This window comes from Paramormyrops kingsleyae, chromosome 19 (genome assembly GCF_048594095.1).
Source record: "Paramormyrops kingsleyae isolate MSU_618 chromosome 19, PKINGS_0.4, whole genome shotgun sequence".
Taxonomy (NCBI): domain Eukaryota; kingdom Metazoa; phylum Chordata; class Actinopteri; order Osteoglossiformes; family Mormyridae; genus Paramormyrops; species Paramormyrops kingsleyae.
The window spans coordinates 29,892,894-29,919,080 of record NC_132815.1 but is presented as its reverse complement, the minus strand read 5'-3'; the positions used below and the strand labels follow the sequence as shown (position 1 = coordinate 29,919,080).

The 26,187-nt window shown below is 42.5% G+C and overlaps 1 protein-coding gene across 4 annotated transcripts; it reads right to left on the bottom strand.

Moving 5' to 3' along the window:
- Nucleotides 1–6,900: 6,900 nt before the first annotated feature.
- LOC111834229 (zinc finger and BTB domain-containing protein 25-like) lies at nucleotides 6,901–10,396 on the bottom strand. Of its 4 annotated transcripts, none has more exons than XM_023793287.2 (3): nucleotides 10,290–10,396; nucleotides 9,274–9,613; nucleotides 6,901–8,813 (listed from the first exon to the last, which is right to left on the bottom strand). In XM_023793287.2, the coding sequence occupies exons 2-3, from the start codon at nucleotides 9,444–9,446 to the stop codon at nucleotides 7,820–7,822; spliced, it is 1,167 nt and encodes a 388-aa protein (XP_023649055.1). In that variant the 5' UTR covers nucleotides 9,447–9,613; nucleotides 10,290–10,396; the 3' UTR covers nucleotides 6,901–7,819. The 4 variants fall into 4 exon arrangements, with proteins under 4 accessions (XP_023649055.1, XP_023649058.1, XP_023649056.1 ...); XM_023793290.2 differs by having other exon boundaries at nucleotides 9,274–9,460; nucleotides 10,290–10,370; XM_023793288.2 differs by having other exon boundaries at nucleotides 9,274–9,460; nucleotides 10,301–10,314.
- Nucleotides 10,397–26,187: the final 15,791 nt, after the last annotated feature.

Below are 26,187 nucleotides of genomic sequence, written 5' to 3'. Positions count from 1 at the left end.
GCAGTTTTCAGGAAGCCTGACCATGTGTAAGGAGCAACTGCAGTTTCTACTACAAGTAGTTGCTGAGACCCGCAAACAATATCCAAAAGCTGTCAAGCATGCACCGACTCGTCTAGCTGAAGCTGCAGCAACATCAACAACCGATCCCAGTGTTGACAGCTCCCAGTAGTACCACTGAAATGCTGGTTGCTGATAAACACAAGACGTTTAGCACAAACACTTGAACAGTATCATTACAGTTGTAAAATTTGATAATTGCTTTGTGTGCAACTGAAGCACTGCAACAGTGTACTAGCCTTTTGATGCCCATGTTTGTGTTTGACCTGTAATTGATAGTGGTGTATCAATGAAACTGTTTTGTGTTGCATCAGATTATTATCAGTTTTGATTTAGCTTTATTAAAAAATGTGTTAACCTTTTATTGTACAGTCGAAGCTTTCGGAATCGTAATTGTCATGACCTGCTCGTCAAGGGTTTCCGATTCAATTAAAGGGACGAGGCCTGCAGCGGAGACAGAAACCCTGGCTCCAGTTCTGCCTGACCCTCCTGTTCTGCCCGTGCCTGACCTGCTCGTTCCTGTGCTGCCGGACCCGATAGTCCCAGCGGCTGGTGCGCCGCCTCCGCCTGCTGCTCTGCCCGAGGTCCCAGTGTCGCCCGAGCCTGATGCTCCGCCCACGCCCGAGGTCCCGCCTGCGCCTCCTGCTCCGCCTGAGGTCCCACCTGCACCTCTTGCTCCACCTGCGCCTAATGGGCCGGCTGCAGCTCCAGCGCCAGTCCCCCCTGCTCCAGATCCAGTCCCCGAGGAGATCCCAGACTATCAGATCACCACTCCTCCTCCCTTGATGGTGGGAGAGGAGGAGCTTGAGTGGGACCACTCGGGACCTCCCTAATGGCTCAAATGGACTCCCCCGCCATCGCCCCAGCAGGGTCAATCCTGGCCAGGTCCCCACCTGTCGGTGTCCCAGAAGGGGAGAGGACACCTGCGCAGGGATCGGGTCCTGCCCGCCCTGCCCCCTGGCTCGCCTTCGATCTCCTTGGCTGTGGCTGCAGGGGCGCCTGCGGGTCCTCCGGCTCCTGCTTGGCGGTCGCCTGTGGGTCCCCCTTCATGGACTCTTTGGCCACCTTCAGCCCTGCCTCCGATGCCTCGTTGGTCGCCTGCAGGTTCCCCCGCTTCGACTCGTCAGTCACCTGCGGGTCCCCCCACTACGGCTCATCGGTGGACGGCGCCTTCGCCTGCTGTGGCTTTGCCGTCACCTGCCACGGCTTCCCCTCACTCCTTGCCTCCTGCCGCCCTTCCGCCCGCTGCGGTTCCCTTGGACTCCCCATTGTCCGCCATCCTCTGTCTTTCTACCTCCTTCCTTCGTCCCTCCTGTCTCTGCTCCTCGTCCTTCTGTGCACTCTCTACCTCTACAATCCTCTGCTATAAAAAGACTATTATTCCATTATTGTGTTATTATGTGTGTTATTGTGTGCATTTATTTGTATTTAAGCTAATGGATGCCTAAATTTCCTTCAGCATCAAAAGTATGTATGTATGTATGTACGTATATATGTATGCATGTAATAGTATAATACCATATTATTTGTGCCCCATCAAGTAAAATGTTACCAATATTTCTCTTTCCATACCTCAACTGCTATAGCCACCCTGCTAACGGCCTAGTTTTTACCCTTCACTCCTATAGCCTGTACTACGAAGCGGGATTACTGGCTTATTGGGGTAACTTGTCGGATTTAAAGTAGTCTGGGCAAAATGTAAGTGAACGGATATAAAGTCCATTTAAACTGTAGTCAGACGGATAGTATGGATGGTAGACAAAGAGCCAATCCAAAACCATTCATTACAGAAAGAAAAAATAAGCTTTAAAGGAAAGAACACCATACCTACTGTGAAACATGGAGGGGGCTGATTTTGTTTGGGGCTGCTTTGCTGCATCTGGCACAGGGAACCTTGAATCTGTGCACCAAGACTACCAAGGCATCCTGGAGTGAAACATACTGCCCAGTGTCAGAAAACTCAGCCTCAGTCACAGGTCATGGGTCCACCAACAGGATAACAACCTAAAACTTCTAAAAGCACTCAAGAATGACTGAGAAAAAAAACATTGGACCATTCATAAATGACCCTCCATGAGCCCAGTGTTGAGATTGTAAGTAGATGGACACTGACACGGCACTGCTGTAAGTCTCGCTGTTTTATTAATACTCTCCACAGAGAAGTCAGCGGTACCCGGGGCTTAGCCCGAAACCGTAATCGAAACTCAGGCGGGGAGGTTGGGTGATCGGCGTCAGTACAGATGAGGGAGAGGCAAAAAACACGGTCGGCAATCCAGGCAGAGGTCGAGCGATTGGCGTCAGTCCGGAAAGAGGCAGAGGTGTAGAACATGGTCGAGAGTCCAGGCAGAGGTCGGGCGATTGGCGTCGGTCCAGAAGGGGGGCAGGCAGAAGCTCGGAGTCTAGGAAACGTAGCAGAGGTCAGAACACAGATAAACACACACCGGGGAAAACGCTCAAACTCAGGGCACACCATGAAGATCTCACACCGATCGGAGAGCCGAGTTGTCTAATATAGGGAAAACCAAAACCGGGGAAAACAAGACACAGCTGAGAGAGGCGTGTCTGGAACGGGAGCAGCCGGTATGGCCAGAAAAACTGGTTGACAGGACGTGGAACCTCGGGGAAGCCCTATCGATTGGAACACCCGGAGGGGCGTGGCTGTGACGATGATGGGGATTCCTCAGTGCTATCCATGACAGTTGCTGCTCCGTACTCACCCGTCCCGTGGAGGAAAAAAAAAACAAAAAACAGGGGGGATACAGAAACAACAATCATAACGAGAACAGACATTAATCACCATGGGGAGAGAAAAGAAAAAAAAAAAAAAAAAAAGCAAACAGGTATACAGAAAAAATAAAACTAATAATGTCGGTGGGATGGAGAAAATGAAGTGTAGGGAAATACAGAATACAAACAACCATAAGAAAAATAACACTCATTACAAGGACATCAAACAACAAACATTATAACATCAGTAATAATAATTATAATTAATAATGTGACAAATAGGTATTATATATATATGTAGCATACACACACGTGATCCTACCCTTATACATGTATATTTCAATTCCTATGTCTATAACACACGCTAAAAAGTAACAATAATAATGATTTTGATCGCTCAACCATTCTAATATGTATGTGTAAGTGTAGGTGTGAACTGATTTGTCATTGGATGTGCTGGCATATGATGCCGTCGGGGGAAGCGACAGCACCCCACCCCCCCCCACAAGGCCGAAGGCGAAGGCAGGAGAAACCAGGCAACCGAGGCCACCCTGCCGCCCCCCCGGCACAAGGGCCCACGGCCATGTGCCCCGGAGACAACCACCCGCTCAACCCAGCAGGCAGCCCGCAAGGGACTAAAGGGGCGCCAACCCCCGTACAGGGAGGCCCACAGAGGGAAGACGGGCGGCGAGCCCCCCAGCCCCACCCGCAACCCCCCCACTGAGGCAGGCGGGTCCAGGGCCGAAAGGCCCCACCAATTATGAGCATATTCTATCCAAGGCAGATATTTACTCCATGAACTGGGGGAGTCGGAAGCCAGACAGCGCAACATACGCTCCAAATCCTGGTTGGCACGCTCTGTCTGACCGTTAGTCTGAGGGTGAAAACCTGAAGACAAGCTTGCGGTAGTGCCGAGTAACGTGCAGAATTCCTGCCAAAAACATGACACAAACTGGGGGCCCCTGTAAGAAACAAAGTTAGTCAGCAGTCCACGGAGCTTGAATACATGGTCAATCAATAATTGAGCAGTCTCTTTTGCAGAAGGGAGCTTAGGGATAGGGATGAAGTGAACAGCTTTAGAGAATTGGTCGACCACAGTAAGAACGCCCGTGTTCCCCTCTGACAGAGGAAGACCAGTCACAAAATCCAAAGCAATATGTGACCAGGGTCGCCGAGGAACAGGTTGGGGTTGCAACAGACCAGCCGGAGACTGAGACGGAGTCTTGTTTCGTGCACAGACCTGGCAAGCAACGATATAGCCCCGAACGTCCTGAAGCATCATGGGCCCCCAAAAATGTTGCTTTAGAAGGGCGACAGTTCCCCGGATTCCTGGGTGGCAAGCTTGGAGGGAAGCATGTCTCCACTGGAGCGTTCTAGGACGTAGAAACTTGGGGACGTAGAGCCTGTTTGGAGGACCCCTTGCAGGAGGGTGGAAGAATTGCTGAACTGCCTGGACGGCCTCCTCAATACCCCAGGCTACGGCTCCAACAAAACGGCTGGGTGGCAGAATGGGACTGGGGTCGTCCCTACAGTTCTCCCCTTCAAACTGTCGAGACAGTGCATCCGGCTTGCAATTCTTCGCCCCTGGTCTAAACGAGAACAGAAAGTTAAAACGGGCAAAAAACAGAGACCACCTAGCCTGGCGGGTATTCAGGCGTTTAGCGGTCCGTAAGTATTCAAGGTTCTTATGGTCGTTCAAGACCAGGAACGGGTCCGTTGTCCTCTCCAACCAGTGCCTCCATTCCTCCAGAGCCAACTTCACCGCCAGCAGTTCGCAGTTTCCAATGTCATAATTCCTCTCAGCCGACATCAGCTTACGAGAGAAGAAGGCACAGGGGTGCACCTTGTCATCCTTAACAGAGCGCTGGGACAGAACGGCCCCAACTCCTGTACCCGAGGCATCCACCTCGACAATAAACTGGTGAGACGGATCAGGTAACTGTAAAATGGGAGCAGAGGTAAACGTATTCCGTAGGTCAGTGAAGGCGTCTTGGGCATCAGGAGTTCCCTGTCCTTTGTCGGGTTTTGTCTTGGTTCCTGTCCTTGTTCCTGTTCTGTGTCTCTTTCTTGTTTCCTGTTTCTCGTTGATGTTTTTGGTTTTTGTCTTTCAGGTCCTGTTCCCCGGTCTCGTCTCGTCCGTCGCCTCCTCTTGGGCGCGCCCGGTGTGCGCGCCATTGGGGGGGGGTTCTGTCATGCCCCGCTTCGTCCGATCCTACTGTGTGCCACGCCCCCTCGTTAACCTCATGTGGAATCCCAGTGTTTTACAGCTGTTTCGGATTGTTGTCATTAGTTCAGTGTATTTAGTCCGCGTTTCCGTTTGTATCCCCAGTCCGGTCATTGACGTTGTGATGTTGTGTTGTTTTGCGTGCTCTGTGTTTGGGATTAAACTCCGTATTCCCCGATCCCTGGCTTCCGTTCGCCTGCTTCCCCGCTCCGTGCTACACCCGCCATGGATCGTAACAAGTTTGCTCAAGAAGAATGGGCCAAACTACCTGTTTGTAGACATCTCATTGTGAAATACAGAGATCGCTTGTTGCCAGTGATTGCTGCAAAAGGTGGCGCCACAAAATATAAAATGAAGGGTACCATCTTTTTTGTCTGTGCCATTTTCATTTGCTTCATTAATTATATAAAATATTCAACTGAATCAAAAGCAAAGTCTGATTTGTGTAAAATATGGAATAAACAACAAGGGATGCCATTAAACTTTTGTCAGTTTCAAGTTATTTCAGAGATAGTTGTGTTCATTTGTTTTTTGCAGAAGGGTACCAACAAATTTGTCCATGTTTGTATCTAATAATTTATTACCTTGTAAACAGATTGCATTTGCAACCTACTCGAATGCTTTTGATGTAGCTAATTTTAGGTTTATAATGGAATACTACAGATTTGCCAAAAGGATTCTTAATATTAATATCTTTCTTCCTATAACTCCCCTTCCAGCACCTGCTTTACTTACAAGTAAGTGTGAGCTGATTTTATCTCATAAGCTCCTGGAAATTATAGATTGGTTTTATCACCTCTCGGCTTGACTGCTGTAATTTCCTGTATATGGGGTTGCCCTGTTCCATACTTTTTAAGTTAATTCAAAATGCAGCTGATTGACTTTGAACTGGAACAAAAAATTAAGAACATATCACTCGTCTGAAATACAAAGTAGACTTAAAAATTTTGCTATTTGTTTTTAAAGCAGCTCCTCTCAGTTCCTCACTCATGTCTCAAAAGAATAGGCGACCAGGCTTTCTCTGTAGCTGCCCCCAGACTTTGGAATAGTCTCTTCTCCAACATTATGTCCTGCTCTTCTAATGATGAGTTTAAGACCCACCTATTTTCTCTTGCTTAATACTCAGTTTGAGGTTCTCCTTTAGTTTTGTCGTCCACTGTTAATAGGAGCCAGATAATAGGGCCCTGACACTGAAACACGGCTTACTGGTGGCCCATGGCACTCCATGCAACAGAAAGACAACTCTGAAACTCTGCAAAATATTTTAAAGTCTTTTACAGTGATGTGAGACTCTGGTCAATAGCTACAGGAAGCATTCAGTTGCCATCATTAAAGCTAAAAAGGATATGAAATTTTTTTTTATAAAATTGGAGGGGGCTTTAGTTTTCACAGATCTTTGTTAGGGACATGAAAAATGATCCCCACGATGTCAAAAAAACAGGATTGGTCCCCACAGTGTAATATAAATACACACACACACACACACACATTATCAAAAAGTTATCTTCGTTGTACATTCCCATATAAAATCTGTGAGTAAAAAGCTGCTTCTACAATCTTTTCAAGTGGATGGTGGATGGATACATTATAAATGAAGCTTACTATTGGTATGAGTTTGGACACACAACTTGCATAACAATGCCATCATTATTCAAATTTTTTTCTATTTATATGTCCACATCTGTTTCTACAACTTATTGTATGCTATATATGACTTAAACACACAAAAAATATTTATGAAAAATTATTCAAATATCTCTGGACTGGAATGGACTTCCATCATCTATTCCCATGTTGGGTTGCATTTCTGCTGTATGCAACAAAATGAGCAGGTGACAGAGAATATCTATCAAGTCACTATAATGCAGTAACAAAAAAAGTTTAATGTCATCTATGGCCATCGGCACAAAGCAGTACAGAGAAATCAGATACACTCCTCTGTCATCACTCCCAGACATTTACCACTAAAGACAGCTTGGTCTACTACACTGTGGACACTAACATTTTACAAGGGACAGTTCAAACTAAGGCAAGATATCCAGAATAAATAGATTATTTATATTTAGTTTATGTCAATATGCAACAGGACACAAGTCAGGTTGATGTAGAAAACAAACAAACAAAAAATACAATTATTTAGATTATTAGTTATTTCAATGGTTACAGTAGTCTTCAAGACAAATAAACACTGCATTCAACATTCTGTTGTAACACTTAAAACAATAACACCAAGCAAAGCACAGCAATGCTCAAATTAGGAAGAATAAGAATGCTAAGTAAACCTTAAGACCACTTCTTTAAATTATACATCAGTTGTCATCAATGAATACACATTTTACTGTCACTTCATACAGTAGCTGCCATTTTAGTGTGCACTTCAGAATCAGCATTTATAACAGTTGTCACCCACAAGCACCCTGGCACAGATAGCAAAGGGTGACATGTTGCCGTTACAATATATATTGCTTGTCATTTTTATAATCACTAAATAAAGAGGTTTAGAAATAAAGAATGCACAACCACTGGTGTTAATTACATGCATAAAAAGAAAATCCATTAAAACCACAGGAGACTCTTTTGTGCTATAACTTGAGGTACAAAAGAAATAAATAATCCTATTTCCTAATTGTATTTCAGCAATTTACCTGCGAAAGATTAAAAGGAATTTATTACAATATGTTTTCATGAGATCAGCAATCAATAATAAAGGATGGCTAACAAAATAACAGTATGGCTAGGAGGACAGGAAGATTAGTGTGACTGAAGCGACTGTGAGTAAAGGATAGTGTGAGAGCGGCTGGTACGTGCATGTTACTCGGTGAGCACGGTGTCAATGCTCTCCTGAGAGATCTCAGAGTCTAATGAGTAACAGGAGCCGCCATTGTCCTGAGGGATGGCCGTCACCTCCTGCAGCCCCAGCTGTGCCTGGCCTTCACAGCAGGGCCGCAGCACATGGGCCACTTGCCGGCAGCGTCCATGGCGGAAGCAGAGCGCCGACCTTTGCTCCTGAAGCTGACTCCCTTGGGCCAGACAGGTGGTGCAGGCAGCCTTTCTGCGTCGGGAGCCCCTTGGCTCAGCTGCTGTGTCCTCCAGCTGCTCTGCATCACTAAGTGTCCCCCCTGCTGTGCCATACTGTAGGGGGTGCTCTTCGGGCCCCTCTGACTCAGCACCACTGGCATCATGACTAAGTCCCTGGTTTGTGTTCTCTAGGTGGGCCACAGGTGAAGCCAGGACCAGGGAGCCAGAGGCATGGGTAAAAAGGTGCTCCCGCAGACCCTGGCGAGAGCTGCAGCTCTCCCCGCACTGGTGGCAGTGCAGTGGCCTGCGTCGCTCCCGGAAGCAGCCCTGACCAGGGAAGGAGGCCTGAGGCTCTGCGGTAACCTCAGACTCCAGCGCCTCCTGTTTTACTTTAGGCTGAAAGTTGCTGTCTTCCCCAGAGGCCACAGAGCAGGTGCCGTGGAGGCTGGTGCGAGGTCTGTTTCGCAATGTCTCCCTGGGGCCAAGGGCCGGGGTGGGCCGCAACCGCACACTGGGCTGACCTTCCTTGGTGCTCAGGTTCCCCTTGGGGCCTGACTGGGAGGAGATCTGAATCCCATAGAGGTTGGACATCCTGCTGGTGTCAGAGGCAGGGTCCTGGCCCTCAGCGGCACCTCGGCACAGCTGGTAAGCGTGCAGGAACCTGATGCCCTCTTGCAGCCTGCTCTGATCCACCTGCTGCTTGGGTCCCATGCCTGTGTACATGATGTGCAGCAGGTAGCTGAACACGTCAGGCTGGATGTCAGTGGGCTGGATCTTAATGCACTCACTATATAAAAGGAAAGGCCAGACTTCAGATGGCTTTCAGTACAATCAAGTCATTCATTTAAAACTGATCTTGTAAAAGTATTTTGTGAGTCATTTTTCAATTCAGTTTATTTTTATAGAGAACAACATTACATTGTCTCAAAATGCTTTACATTGACCCTGCCCAATTACCCCAAAAAAAACAAGCCAGAAGTCACAGTGGCAAGGAAAATCTTCCTAGTAGGAAGAAACCTTGGGAGAAACCAGACTTATAGGGGGAGCCCATCCTGCAGTGGGCATTTTTGATTAAACAGCTGCTGAATAAGCTTGCATTTCATAAAATGCACCATTAGCTAGATGTGTTGGAGTATAAATTCACCCTTTTATGTGTCTGAAGTTTTTAAAAATTCACTAAGCATGTATCATGAACTGGCCTAGGCACTGAAAGTAGATTTAGTAACATGCCATATTTTTTTTCTAACCTGGACTGATGGATGAAGATCATTTTGAAGTAGTTGGAGAATGCCGCCAGCACAGCCCGATGGGCTTTGAAGTAGACATTCCCGATGGCCACAGTGCAGTCGCACAGGAAGCCAAACTCCCTCTGGACATTCAGTTGTTGCAACAGGAACAGGCTGTGGCTGGACACCTCCATAACAACCCGCTGACCTGGCGCAAACAAAAGCACTCCTCTTCACTGCTGGCACAAACTTACACTACTGGAACGAGCATGTAAAGAGCCCCCTCTACTGGTAGGCTGCTGGATGTTAAAGCTGTCGGTCCACCAAATGTATCCTGTGGCCTCAGGCAGATTCCTTGACACTGGGAAAACAGATCAAACGTTCTTCTGTTTCCCAGTAATTGTTCATTACATATGATAAAGTAAAATTCTTGAAAACAGCTCTGAAAACATAACCTCACTAGCACGTGAAACAATTGTTATGAATGCTTTCTTTAAAGAATCGTTGTTTTCTAATATTAAAATGGGAAAAAAATAATGGGATTTCAAAATCTGAGCATTTAGTTATTTGAATTAGTAAGCATTTATACAAATATGTGGAACGTGACTCCCCAGAAAGATTTTCTCCACCGAAATGGACAGGAAAAAAACCCTAAAATGATTTACTGGCCGGGCAAGACACCACCTACTGTACCTGCCAGAGCTGATGTATGAATAAGTAACGATTAATATTTCACATCAGCCTACACACGTACAGCATAAATAGCACTCCCATCTTCTGATCGCATTGCGACAAATATAACTTAATTTTGATGATTACTGGTGCTTTTACTGGTTAATGCCTTCAGAAAATGCTGTCAAGAATACCCATCATTTTGCACTAATCGATAGCCATATCGCTATTCAAGCTAATATAGCAACAGGATTACACATCCGCGCTGAATCGACTCAAACCCACTCCATGCAGTCTTCACGTATTTGCATACGTACGAACTGAATGCACCATCAGCAATATCGATTAATGGGAAGCACTCTTACCACCTAATTACAGGGTATTGGTTCGAAATTAGGATGCGTTCCGCTGCTCAGCTCTCGCGTAGTCTCGCGCCCCTTCCCGTGCTGTCGCAAACGACCGTACATAGCACGTGACCTCCATAGAGAATAGCCAAGGGGTAACAATACCTGTGCAAACATTAAACGTACGTATAAATAATAACGTAGAACACACACACACATGTTTATGGTAGGCATACTAATAACATGTTGTAATTCTATGAATGTGAGTTTTGATCACGTCTCATTTAAAAACATAAAAAATTTCCTGTTTAATCTGGAACACTGTTCAACTCAAAGGAAATCACAGTTTATAAAGCAAGCATGCAAGCTACAGGTTTGTGTCATTACTTATATTGCTCTTATGACACTCGCTATAATAGATGATGATGATGATAATAATAATAATTATTATTATTTTCCATTATTATATTTTTCCAGTTGCCAAAAACGAAGCATCATTATCATTTTCAGTTCAACTGTAAGTGCTTTTTTAGGTGACGTAGGAGATTGTATCCGGGTCCTAAATAGGTTGATATCAAAAAGAATGCCCTCATGATCGAGCCTGTACCTTTTTATCGATTCATTATTGTCGTACGTCTGCAGGACGTCCTTTCTTTGACGGAAAGTGCGCGGTCTCCGTCTTGGTGCGCAGTACTTCTGCCATCGTGCAACTCCTAACTGGTTTAGGAGTCCTCTCCAGCTCTCTTAAATAATTTAGGAGCTGAGACCAAGTCTTAACACTTAAGAATGTTTATGCATGCCACTTATTCTTAAGTCTGGGAGTATGAGCAAAATCATGTCACTCTTAGAATTGTGATGCATTTAAGAGTGAAGTTTTATGAATACCGGCCCTGGTCTTATATATCTAGAATTATGTTAGGAGAGTTGTGATGCCATTTGCTATGCAGCTCCTGGAACCACCCACTTCCCTGTAGACCAGGGAATGGTGCTGGATAGCGTGGCATGGTACTGACTTTGATATAAATATAACCCCCCAGATATAGAACCATTATATGTTGTCTGTACCCATAGAAATGGATCTTGTTGGGGTCTTGTGTGCCTTTCAGTGGTTGGGTGGGAGGTTTTATCCTCTGTACTCTGTATGTGGTCTCTTGTCTCTTGGAGACTGCTGGGGGCGGGAGGGAGGTTTTTGGCTGACCCACTACTAAAAGCAGCAGAACTGGTTAGCCTTCACTACAGGTAACTTGCTATCTACGCAGTTTAAATCTAGACAAACCAGATGAATGCATCAAAATTAGATCACACTAACTGGAATGTACTGCATGCATTGAAAAAAATCCTTCAGGATTTCTTTAAAGCTGCACACCAACAAGTACTAAAACAGTATCAAAGGAAATAGGTCATGATGCATACAGCAGTTAACTGTATCAAACCAGCAGGACCCTGAAGAATAACAATAAATTGTGGTAGAAAATGATATCTGTGACATACCATCCTCAATAATGGGGGGCTTCTGAAAATAAAGCCTTTATGAATCTGAATATTAAATGAGCAAAATGATTTGATTTGTTCTTCTATCCCACGTTGTGGTCTGAAAGCAATATGGCCTCCATCCATTATATCTGCTCCAGGTACAGTACTCCTATAGTCACTAGGGGCGCTCTCACCTTTTCTCCATGTCCATGACATAGGATATGCTGTGAATCTACAGAATTTTCCATTTCAGGACTAAAGGAAATATCTGTAAATTTAATGGAAAGTTATTGATAAATTTCTGCTAGGACATTTTCTGTTTTTTCCATTTTTTATTACAATGTGAGTAATTCCCACAACACTGACTGTAAATGTACAGAATCATCTGTTTTGGGATTAACAGATTAATAAACAACACAGCTGTTCAGTTTTTCCTAGAAATGGTGAGCATCCTGTAAGGTCAATATCTGGCTATCATGTCTTCTTCATGGCAGTGGGTGAAGACCCTGAACCATGGCTACTGTTAGATTATAAGCCTAATTTAAATGGAATGAAAATGAAAATGAAAAAAAAAAACTATGTTCTGTTCTCAGAACACACAGTGAATGCATAAAGTTTAAAAGGGCTTTTCCTTTAGTCCATTTTTTCTTTATACAAAGGTAAATGTTGTATTATAAGGTAGTAAAACTGTCAGCTGTTCAACTCATCAGCTTCTCTCGTGAGTTGAGTCAAAGCGTACCTCTTCCCGAACCTAGGTAGATGTGGCACCTTTGTCCTTATCAGTGTAGAACCAGGGGCGCTACACTGGTCTAGAAGCTGGCTGGATACTCTGAAGTGATGTCCAGTGCATAAGCAGACAGCATTCAGAACCCATCCCTCGACTCTAAGTTGAAGGGAGAGAACCCTTCATTCCCTGCATTCACAGGGGTGAACGCCAACATACCAGCCAGCAACCAAAGCTTTATAAGTAGACCTACACCTGTCCTTCACCTCTTACCCAATGGAAATATGGAAGTATATATTGGGTCTTTTATGAATGCATTATAATGTATTATGAATGCGTTTATAAATTATGAAAACCATGGCCTTAAGTAAAGTGTTACCCATAGTGTTTTACAGTGAGTTGTATTATACAATTAAGTACACATTATTTGCAATGAAACTGGTTTCAGTCCGATGTAGAATGCTGGGTGAATACCAGCAGGGAGGCTGAACTTGCCAGGGCTTTCTGGGAACAGGACAGTGAAAAGCTGCTTCACCCCATAGTGACCCAATGAAGAGCAGAGGCTCATCTTCTTGTATGTTGTCTAATAGTTTTGTTGTTCATGATTTTGTATTTTGAATCATTTATTTTTGGACAATGATCTCTTTATCTTATGTTCTAAATTATGAAATTATGAATTTACAAATTTAGGACATCATTGGAAGATATGTTTCATCTATGTGGGTCAAAAGATGGTGTGCTAGAAGCAAAAACCAGATGCCTGTGTACCTTGACGATGAAGAGCCAATAGATAGGTTGTACCAGTACTTCAACTCAGTCCTGGACAATAGATGGCCAACCTTCCCTGGACATAAAATAAAGTCCATCATGGATGTTATTTTCCCTGAGGTAAGCTGTTTGTATGTCATTAATATTATAAAATGCACTATGAACCTTTGTCTATATTTAATCTTTATTTTGGCATTAATATGTGCCCTTGCACATGCACAAGGTCTGAAATGTGTATATGACAAAAACTCGCAGAGTTATTTAAACGGTTTGGCGAAATTTCTGTCAGATCCCGCCGGTGGGATCGCCTACTCCAGAGCGTCAATCCTATAGATAATCTATGGAGGGAACTCAAGCTTTATCTATCCAAGTGACAGCCTAAAAACCTTAAAGATTTGAAGGAGGTCTGCAAAGAGGAGTGGATGAAAATTCCTGATGATCTCCATGCAATTCTGGTGACCAATGTAATGTAATGGGATTTTGAGCCTTGAAGATACCCATCATAGATGACATGGCAGATGAAGGCTGTTGATTTGGTTCCAGAATTATCTATGTGTTGTGTATGAGGCACAAGCAAGTGTTCATTAAAAACGGCTCTAAAATATAACGTTGGTTGTCCAGTCTCCAATATATAACATGGTGTCAGAAGTAGACAGTGGTAGATGAGTATGGCGCAGTTTCAGCCCCCACCAACTCCCCTTTGGTATATCGTCAGCTCCAGAGCTGTTTCAGAGGCTGGTGGCACACATGATCGAGGATCTGGATGGAGTTGTCAACATCATTGATGACTTGCTGGTGTGGGGAGATTCCAAAGAAGTGCATGACCAGAGGTTGAAGAAGGTGTTGGATAGAGTGAGGGAGTACAACCTAAAACTGAACAAAAGTAAGTGCTTTATCAGGACAACTGAAATCAAATACATTGGACACATACTAAGTTCAAGTGGACTAAGGCCAGATGAGGAGAAAGTGAGATCAGTGACACTGCTTCCTCCACCACAGAACAAACAGCAGCTTCTGAGATTCATGGGAATGATCCAGTATCTTGCCAAATTTATACCTAACATCTCAGGCATTAGCGCTCCATTAAGGAAGCTGCTTGAGGGAGGTACAGAGTGGCACTGGGAGGAAACACAACAAAAAAGTTTTGAACACCTCAAACAATTGGTCACCAATGCCCAACTTTAAAGTTTTATGATGTCAATAAACCAATCACACTGTCAGTGGATGCAAGCTCAGAGGGTCTTGGAGCAGTCATACTGCAGGATGGACAGCCAGTTGCTTATGACTTAAGACCCCTCACGGATTGTCAACGCAGGTATGCTCAGATCGAGAAAGAGCTGCTCGGTATAGTCTACGGCTGTGAGAAATTTCATCAGTATGTTTATGGAAAAAAAATTCAGGTTGAAAGTGACCACAAGCCACTGGAAAGCATTTTTAAAAAGCCTCTCCACCAAACTCCAATGAGACTACATAGGATGCTGCTAAGGCTGCAAAAATACAGTCTTAATGTTATGTACAGGCCAGGAAAGCAACTGCATATTGCAGACACATTAAGTCAAGCATTCCTAAAGGAACAGCAAGAGGATCTGCTGGAAAAGGACTTGGAGGTGAACATGGTTACATCTCAGCTACCAATATCAGAGGAAAAGTTGCAGACATTTAGAAAAGCTACCTCAGAATATGCAGAGCTGCAGTTATTGAAAGACATCACACTGAGAGGATGGCCAAAGGAAAGAAGTACCGTTCCAAAAGACATTCAGCCCAACTGGCCATTTAGGGATGAAATCACCCACATGTCTGGACTGATGTTCAATGCAGCCAAAATTATAGTCTCAAATCAGTTGAGAAGAGAAATGCTTAACAAGATTCATGAGTCACACTTGGAAATTGTTAAACGCAAAGAAAGAGCCAGGGGCCTGCTTTATTGGCCAAAAATGTGTGCACAAGTTGAGGAAATGGTGTCTTAGTGTGCAATTTGTAATGAGAACAGGAACAGCAACCCAAGAGAGCCACTAGTCCCATGTCCAGTACCAGACAGACCATGGCAGAAAGTAGGTACTGATCTCTTTCATTACAGGGGATATGAGTTCCTGTTATGTGTAGACTATTTTTCCAAGTTTCCTGAAGTTGTCAAACTAAAGGATACCACCAGTAACAGTGTCATAGTAGCCTTGAAATCAGTGTTCGCAAGGCATGGCATTCCGGATGTTGTCATCTCAGATAACGCCAGTTCAGAATTCAAAGACTTTGCAGAAAGTTGGGAATTCAGGCACAATACTTACAGTCCTGCTCACGCTCAGTAGAATGGTCAGGCTGAGAGGGCAGTACAGACTATTATCCCTCTGGGGTCTAGGGGTAGGAAACACACTTTCACTGACTGGGGCATGATCACACATTTCTTCAAATATCATAAACTTAATTCATGGCAAATAAATGATTTCTTATATATTTGTTTTGCCATTACACTCATCTTTATTTTAATGTACACTCACCTAAAGGATTATTAGGAACACCATACTAATACGGTGTTTGACCCCCTTTCGCCTTCAGAACTGCCTTAATTCTACGTGGCATTGATTCAACAAGGTGCTGAAAGCATTCTTTAGAAATGTTGGTTTTAGAATGACTCGAGCTTTGTGACATGGTGCATTATCCTGCTGGAAGTAGCCATCAGAGGATGGACATGGTCAGAAACAATGCTCAGGTAGGCCGTGGCATTTAAACGATGCCCAATTGGCACTAAGGGGCCTAAAGTGTGCCAAGAAAACATCCCCCACACCATTACACCACCACCACCAGCCTGCACAGTGGTAACAAGGCATGATGGATCCATGTTCTCATTCTGTCTACGCCAAATTCTGACTCTACCATTTGAATGTCTCAACAGAAATCGAGACTCATCAGACCAGGCAACATTTTTCCAGTCTTCAACTGTCCAATTTTGGTGAGCTCATGCAAATTGTAGCCTCTTTTTCCTATTTGTAGTGGAGATGAGTGGTACCCGGTGGGGACTTCTGCTGTTGTAGCCCATCCGCCTCAAGGTTGTGCGTGTTGTGGCTTCACAAATGCTTTGCTGCATACCTCGGTTGTAACAAGTGGTTATTTCAGTCAAAGTTGCTCTTCTATCAGCTTGAATCAGTCGGCCCATTCTCCTCTGACCTCTAGCATCAACAAGGCATTTCGCCCACAGGACTGCCGCATACTGGATGTTTTTCCCTTTGCACACCATTCTTTGTAAACGCTAGAAATGGTTGTGCGTGAAAATCACAGTAACTGAGCAGATTGTGAAATACTCAGTCTGGCACCAACAACCATGCCACGCTCAAAATTGCTTAAATCACCTTTCTTTCCCATTCTGACATTCAGTTTGGAGTTCAGGAGATTGTCTTGACCAGGACCACACCCCTAAATGCATTGAAGCAACTGCCATGTGATTGGTTGATTAGGTAATTGCATTAACGAAAAATTGAACAGGTGTTCCTAATAATCCTTTAGGTGAGTGTATATTGTAAATATGTCAGATTTTTGTTAAGTTTGTAATTTGACATCAAAGTATAGACATTGCAAAATGCAGTTTGACACATTATAAAAGTACAAAGTAAGCAATGGTGGCAGTTTGTTTTGATCCCAGATATCTGATCACCAAAATCTTGGCTACATGAAGATGACTAAATGGTGTAGTTGCAACATTCAGTTGGATAAATAAATAAGAAAAACCTAACTCATGTCACTATTTCTGGCTCCTTTAATTTAATACATAGCAACTTTCATGTATATGAATGAGCCATTGACACCTGGCCACAACCCCCCCTTTGATGGCACTAATGGGGATGTATCTGGATCATGTTTCACCGCTGCGTTGTTCATCAAATTACCCTGCGGATGCAATTTGAATACTAATGCAGCTATTTAGAATGTGAATAGCGATCTTCGGGTGACAGCGGTACTACACGCCCCTGAAGCAGGTAAAATTAAGGCGACATGGTTTACTTTTTTGCCGATTTAACCTAATTTTAAAAACTTTAATACTTTCGACAATGGACATTTTAAAAAGAAGACTAAGAAGAAGGATTTAGTCAGTGTTTTTTTCATGTTTTTATAATAAGGTTTCAGCGAGTTATGAACTGAAATACACGAGAAAGATACGCGGCATCGCAGACGATGCTGTTGACTCCAGAGGGTTAAGAACCAAAGGTCCCACTGTGGGTAAAACCTGTTTAAAGAGTTGAGGAGGGATAGCATTATTTGGAGACCCTGCAGGCTTCAAACAACGAACTGTCAGGGTCAGCCCCTGTTGTGGTCCTTCTTTGTCCCTTCCCGTTTGGCCAGCAGGCGTTTGCTGGTCATCCCGTTCTTTATGTTAGTCTTTGTTCTCCCCTGTTACCTGTCTGGTCATGTGGCTCAATGTGTTGAGCATGTGGTTGTTTGTGTACCCTTCTGTCCTGTGTTCAAATCCCGCTTCCTCTGTTTTTGTATTTTGCTCCCTAGTGTTTCATTTGAGTTTCTTTAGTTCTTGTGTCTGATTTTGTAGTTGGTTGTTTTGTTCCTTGTGCCCCTGCTTGTGTCTTTACCTGTTTAATTCCCTAGTGTTGGTTTCTGTTTCCCTGTGTCCTTGGTTAATTCTTAGTTTCCCTGTGTTGCTCCTTTGAGTTTATTAGTTTCACCTGTGCCCTGTTTTCCTGGTCTCTGTTAATTAGTCTCACCTGTCCCTGTGTGTTAGTCTTATTACCCAGTTTGGTTTCTGTATTAAAGTCCCTGCTTCTGTTCTGTTCCCTAGTGGTTCGTTGGTTTGTATTTGATTGTTGTTGTTTGCGATTTTTGATGGTTTTGATATTTCCAGTGTTTGATGTGTATTCGGTTTTTGTGATTTAGTCTTGTTTAATCCCCTTTAGTTTTTGACCCCTCGTGGTCCTTTGTTTTTGTTAGTCCTTTCTTGTGTTTTTTAGTTCGGTTAAATAAACCCAGTTTTTGTTCTTTGAGCTGCAAGTGGGTCATCCATCCTTTCTGTGCCTGCACCATGCCACGTTCCCGCGCCCAAGCTACCCAGATCCCTGACACGAACAATCTCCAGTAAAGAGGACAAAGTCACAGGCTCAAACCTGTCAAAGATGGCAGGGCAGGGAACAGAGATTGAGGGGTCATGAGCAGAAGGAGAGATTTGAGCCCTAGTGAAGGAGACCTTCTCAAGAAAAAAGTGTAAAAAATTCTCACATGCTGCAGAGGAAGGCTCGATACAATCTGTTTGTGATGCATTAAGAACAAAGTCAATGGTCTTATATAAAACACAAGGATTGTGACAGTTTGACAGAATTAAGTCAGAGGAGTGTTTTCTTTTGCCATCTTTTACAATTGATTGATAATGGCGCCAACATACCACATGCATGTATGCACTCGTGAGCAGAAAACCCAATTTTCACAACACCATAACAGGTCCACAATGATTCCATAGCCCTGACTCTTCATACTGCCCTATCCCACCTGGAGAAGAGGGACACATATGTGAGAATACTGTTTATAGATTACAGCTCAGCATTCAACACCATTGCTCTCTCGAGGCTGGACAGGAAACTGCGGGACCTAGGCCTGAGCAGCACCCTGTGCAGCTGAATCCTCAACTTCCTGTCAGACAGACATCAGGTGGTCAGACTCGACTCCATGGCCTCGAAAGACCATTTCCTCACAGTCCTCACTGTAACTGGCTGCTTCAGAACAACAGGTTTATATGATTGTGTGAGCAAGATTTAGTTGTGATCTGACCTGCCTAGTGGGGGGGAGGGCAGTCGAACTTTCAGCATCTTTAACATTTACATACAACATGTCCAGAGTCATGTTCTCTCTTGTATTTCGTTTAACAAACTGGTAGAAGATAGGAATTGTGGAGGACAGAGACATGGTTAAAATTCCCTGTGATGCTGACACCGGGGTATTTTGTTTGTAAACCCACAGTTACAGAGTGGATGATGTCACTTGCTGCTTCTGCATTCTCGGAAGGGGGAATGTAAACAGTAAGGATGATAACGTTTGTAAATTCCCTTGGCAGATAATATGGGCGCAGTCTGATTGCAGTAAGCTTGATATTCGTGTTGCAGACACACTCTTTGACCAAGATATGCCCAGGGTTGCACCACCTTGAATTCACAAACACGGAAACCCCCTTCCTTTGTTCTTACTGCTCGCGGTGGTATCTCTGTCCGCTCCTACTGTGTGGAAGCCAGGGATAGTTGCATTAGAGTCCGGTGTCTGTTCGTGTGGCCATGTTTCAAATAATACTACACTCTCTGTACTCTTTAGGATCAAGGATCTAGATCTAACACTTCCTGTAATGACTGCAGGGATGCAGGGTTTAAATCTCGTTCTCTTCATCCTCCATTTAACACCCTGTGAACATCTGTGTTAGCAGATTTATGCCACAATAAAACTAAGTTGTCCCAGAACACAGGATAGAAAAATAAAATAAAAGTAAAAAAAATACAGAACAGATACAATAGATGTACAATAGATACAATAAAAACGGAAAAGACAGACAAAGTTTTGGGAGTTGCCATGACTAGCTGCCGCTAGCACAGTGCCATATGTCAAGAACTGTTTGCTTTTTCAAGCAATGTATAATGTTTTGCTCCTTTGGTGTAAGATCCTGGGGCCGGTTGCACAAAACACCTTAAGTTTTCCCTTTAAGTATGACACTTAAGGTTTAATTTCTCCTTAGCTAAGGGATTTATTTAAGGGTATTGCCCAGAACCCCTTATAATGTTTCCTTAGTTAAGGAAAAACATTAAGGGATTTACAACATTGAAAGATGTTTTACAGCAGTAAAATTGTCCTGTTTCCATGGAGACCATTCATATGCTTGCACTTGCACCTGTTTGTGATACCCATTATCGCCTCACAAAGTTACTGACAAAGTAAAAAAAAAATGGGAGAAAAGAAGACAAGAAAGCCAAATTAGTCCGAGGAGGAAAAGATTATATTTTTGGTGGAGTACAATAAAAGAAAGAACATACTAAAAAGTAAATTTGATCCGCAAATAACAGAAAACAATGAATGTGGGAGGAAATTGCAATGAAAATTAATTCAAGAAGTCTACATTGTGTTACAACGTTAGTTATTTTATGTTCATGTTTGCAAACTAACTGGACATTGATTGAATATTGATTTTTTCTGTTAATGAATTGATCTTCATATTGTATGGGAGCTTGAATCCTGATGTGGGTCCAATCTATCATCCCGCACACTGCTGGGAAGCCGGCTACATTAAAAAAGTGTGTCGATATTTCATCCTCCTCTTGTTTAGAGGGGAATTTCACCACGGTGTTCAACAGACAGGCAATGGCGTTTGGAATTCGGTGAATGACGTGGCACACCGTTGACTTGTGGACATGAAATACATGTCCACAAGTCTGCAACAGTTGACAAAGATCTTTCAAATACTTTATGAGTTATTGCGCTAATGGCATTGTTGGGACTACTTCAGAAAAACATTATATGGATGAAGATCTACCACATCTCATTTTCAGAGAAATTGCTGCAAAAATGAAGCAGCAATGCTGTGTGGCAGCAAAGGAAGGAAACAGCAGCTGTAGAAGACACTTTTATGAACAGTGGTATGTTTGTGAACAGTAGATGGTATGTTTTTGGTTTACACACCTGTAAAGTACTTTGTATGTGCTGTGCATATGTTGCACTGATTTGTTTAGAATAAAATAAACTGTTTTCTTTCAACAGTGTATTTGTAGTTTCTGCGCATTTGAACACTCTCTCCCTACAAAATCTCTACTTACAGAAGTAAAACCCACTAAAGATGACAATGATTTTGATTGAGCACTAGGTAAGACAACAATCTGGTAATTTGATCACAGTGTGTGCCATTTGGTGCAAAGGTTTCCTTTTGATAAGTAGTTTTGAATGCAACACTTCATTCTGCAGAATACCTGAGGCATTTTGCCCTTTGATTGTGTGGTTTTGTAAATAGTGTTAAGTATTTTGGAAAAAAAATGAGCCCATTCACGGGACTATAAAAAGCAGCTACCAACAAATCCGATCACTAAAGCTGTTTTATATCGCTACTGTCCCTTTAAAAATCCGCATCCCATTAGTTAACTTGAAGGTAGAGTGTCTCTGTGTTGTTTGCCTTATTAGGAGATCACAAAGTAGCTCCACAAAAAGCGAAGCGTATATTGTTGGGGGATTTCGTCAGAATTAATCGCTTTCTTGAGGAAATTTGAATTACTCAAATCTTAAGGAACAACACAACAATAGAGCTTTATGATTAATGGAACATATAATTACAACAAACATGTGACTCATCTGCATATCTGGGAATCTGAACAGTTTTCAAGTAAGTAGCAAGACCTGATTTCCTTGATTCTGCCTTCGTCTCAACTTCAGTATAACCAAAAAGCTTACAGACGGACTGGGTCGCAAGGCAGAGGGAAAACAGCGTGGAGCATGAAAGACCGCGGCTTCATGGTCAGCTTGGATAGAACTAAACCTGCGACATACTCCGGAGATAAAAAGGCAAAAATGACTGCAAAGGACAACAAAAAGTGGGTGAGACTAGCCACAGTCTTGGCATACGTTTTGTCCGTATCACTGGCCGCTATCATATTAGCGATCTACTACAGCCTAATATGGAAGCCGACATCTGTTGGAAGATTAGAGGTGAACCGAGAAGCTGCCACAGCAGCCGAGCTTTCCAGGAACATTTCCGCAATCATCACTGCATCCGCAAACTCTACACAGCTTGGCTTTATATCACCGAAAAGCACGATCACGGATGAATTAGGTACTATCCTAACATTCAGAGACAATACTGATCAATTTCAGCAAGATGATCGCTTTAAGGATCAAGTTGTTGTCGCAGATGAAATCTTATCCAAAAGTGCACTGCTTGGACAATATGACACGCAGGGGTCTGCGACTCCAGCAATCTCAAAACTAACCACGCGAAGTCAAACTACTGCAGAGTATGACATGCGTACGCTTCAGACCAGAGGAATGCGGCATGACCCATTCGAGGAATCTTCGTCTGGTTTCCTGCCGGACACGGAGGATTTTAGCGATTTTCTGGAGACAAGGCCAGAACTATTGGACATTCCAGCACCAAGCCAAAAACATAATCGAAACCGTGAGGGTTCTGACGATCAATCCACCTTTTGGATTTTATGAACTCCTTCCTGACACAGTCTGATAAAGGCATATATGCCTGTGTTGATCCGTGTTGTAATATTACTATATATCTGCGGATGGTCAAGAGAAAATATGTATTATGAATCTGGTTGAAATTTAATTGTTTTTAATGGATTGTATTTTAAAATATATTTGATGTATTTTGTCGCCGTTTGGATAGTATCACAATCTTGAAATGCATGTCTGGAAGTAATTTAAGATCATATTATTGTATGTTGATACACAAATGAATCATGAATTAGCTGATAGAAAATGGTATTAATGCTCAGGTAAGTGCACATAGTCAAGTAAATGTAATATTTAATGTATCGTTTTATGTTATTATATGACATTGTATGATCTAGTGTGGGTCTTCGTTGTAGACAAAATATGTATTTTTTTACTTAATCGAAAGTGTATAGGGTTATCTGAAGACAACCCTTTATATTTTTGGAGTTGAGATATGATGCTAAACTATATTTTCATGTTATTCGACCAAATAATTATTATGTTTATTGGATATTTTTAATGTATTATGTTCTATACACTTGTCTTTAAGTCTTCACAGTATTTTACACATACCCAGTGTAAAACTTAAACGGTATATTCGACATTTTTCTGCTTTTTTGGGTTGTGTGTGTATAATTATATATAATTATAGATATATGGGTCATTCCACGAAATGGGTACATTTTCAACTTTGAACATTTTAAATAGAAAATATTTTTTTTCCCTCAATTTTTAAAATATCTCTGGAAAGAAGACATCCTAAAGTGACAATAAATTTTATGGTGCCATTTCAGGCTATTTATTTTATCATATGTTATCTACTTCATGATATGATTTATCTGTCAACCCTGTTATGGACAAAATGGTTGCACAATTTTAATTCTAAATATTTTATATAGTAACAGTTTACACATGTATGAGCAGTACTTCAGTCCCTCTTTTCACTGAGATTATTTCAGATTATGAATATATTTTTAAACATTCAATTTTATCTTTCAGATGACCACGAAAATCTAAATTGTAAAAGTAGACAACATATAAATTAAGATATACTTATAAGTATTTTTATGAGAGAGGTATTGAATAAAAGGTCTTTTCCAAAACGTTTTACAGTGTTAATTGGAATGGTATTACCGGGGTGGCCCTTATAATTGTAATTTTTACATTTTTATCAAATTAATGACAGAAACAGGACTGACATATGAAGTAACAGGACTGACAAGAGTAACGGGGATGATGAGACACATTCTTCAGCACACTGTACATATTTGTATCTTTAAAAAACATCACTGTATTTATTATTAATGTTATTATTATACCTTATAAGTAACAGTATATTTTAAATTGCATTAGCGTGGAATTTGCATAGTTATATTAGTGAAGCACATTTAATTCTAAGAAATGTAATGTTTTGAGGGATTTGTAGTCGGAATCTTGAATCCCAGACAAAGTTCTTTTAGCTGGTATTTGGTTTCATTTTCTTTAACATTACAAGATAGGGGTGCGGTTCTGTAGTTACCTTACAGCTCTTGTATCATTGCATTCATACATACATCATTAACAAGAGATTTAGAAGAATGTTACTTTAATTGAAACTGATCCTCAGTAAAACCAAACCATAAACACCTATCACACATCAGAACAGGGCCGTGCACAGACGTTTAAAGGGGCGGGTGCTCAAAGTTAAAAAAGATAGAACAGGCTGAATAACAACAACTCACATTCATGACGAATCTAATATGAAATTATGTGGATATCCATATTAGATCATTTTTAGTGAAATAAAAGCCCTCCAGAAAAGAAGGGAAAAGTCCTGTAACTTACTTTAAAACAAAACATGTTCCCTAAAACGGTAGACAGCCTTAACACCCTTACCCAGTTAGCTAGCAGTTAATGACCACCACTACTTGTGCAGTTCATAAAAGGACAGGTAATGTTTGTTGCACAAACAGCATGCTCATTTATTTCAATTCATTTGTTGTTATAGACTATAGTGTGCGCTGTACACCCTATTTACTGTTTTATTGCAGTCTGCACCTTCCAATTAATTTGCCTGCTTCTCCTCCAGCTCTGCACCACCCAGCCTGCAGAAAATGCGCGTGCACTTTGCAAGCTCGTACCCGGCTCGTAACGAGCGCGCTCTGCCCTCAAGGGCGAGCATTGGTTAATGGCAGTCATGTGACTGATGCAAGCCAGATCCTTTTATTTAGCAAAATTGAGATTAATAGTTACATTTTATTGTTGAGGGGCAAAGACAGGGCTCCATACGCACATACACATTAAAAAAAAAAAAACAACAACAAAAAAAAAAACCCAAGAAAAGGGCACTTGAGGCATCCTGGAGGAAAGGGGCGGGTGCTCAAGCACCCTCCACCCATCCCCCCCCCCCCCCTCTGCACGTGCCTGCATCACAAGTCTCTTTGAAGTAGATATCAAAATTCAAGTAAAAAAACAGGTAAAAACTCCATCAAATTAATTAGGTAAATAATAACATGGTGAACATGCAACATCACCAGACCGTTAACACTTATCACATGTTACATGCCTCATTGAAGATGAGAGAAAGAGTGAGAACAGCAATACAAATCATCAAAGTGTATCATCTTCACATTAAAACTGAAAACATACTTTACCCTAAAACAAGGATAAAAGTAAATGCTTAAAATCTGAGAACTTATGTCAAGTGTATAACCTTTGTGTAACAGTTTAGAGACTAAAAGCTACACAAACATAATATTAGAAAATTAAAACTTTCCTGTCATTGAGGGAGACATAACCATAGGAAAATGAGATTTAAAACTTAGAATGTAACCATACTATAATTAATGTTAATAAGAAACAGAACTCAGCTGTTCATAACAGAACAGGAGAATTACTGCACAAATGAATGTGAAAATTATCTCATTTTACTTAAGATCTTTGGATGGCCACATGGCGACTTGTGATTGTTAGTTGGGCTGGGATGAAGCGGAGCACATCATCATAGAGGTACCAGATTACGACTTCATAAATATAATTTTTGGACCTCCACGGTGCATTCATTTGACCTGGATGTCAGTGTCATCTGTTGCAATGACAATACCTGGGTAAATGTCACCATCATACCTGACCACACACCACTTTCCAATGAGGCCTGTACTGGTCCAATCAACTGCACTAGATTGGCTCGGAGTTTGGTCACGCAGAAAGCTGAAGACCTGGGAGCCAGGGCACTGGCATTCAAGTTTCTTCATGGTAGCTGCACACATGCAACTGACGTCACGGCAGATCAGGCTACCTCTCTCCTGTGTCACAACATGATGCAGGTGCATTGTTGAGGGAAGTGGTGGGATGTTATGTGGCATGGCCTGAATTCTCTATATCCTCCTCTTCCATATAAAACAGTTTGATGGAGGTTTCGGTTCTGGCCAATGCTGAAAACAAAGATCTTGCATCTGGAATATCACTGCCTTTGCTGACAAGGTCATCAGCTAGTCTCTTTAACACACCTTCAACTCCATCAGGGTCCCCCTTGCCATGATTGGCCTGAAAGAAATTCCATGTGCCCTTTCCGAAGCCTATCTGGTACAATTCTGTGCAGAAGAGGTAGAAATTACAGCGGTGGTGGTACTGTGTTCATGGCCCATCACTTAGAAAGTGAAGCACCTTCACCGCAGGGTGCTCTTGTCGGACATAATTCAAAATAGGCCTGAGATGCTCCCAGAATGCAGCAGGTCCTTTCTGCTGGGACAGGGATACGGTGGTAAAACAGACTGGGCTTGCATTTGGACCTACATAAAG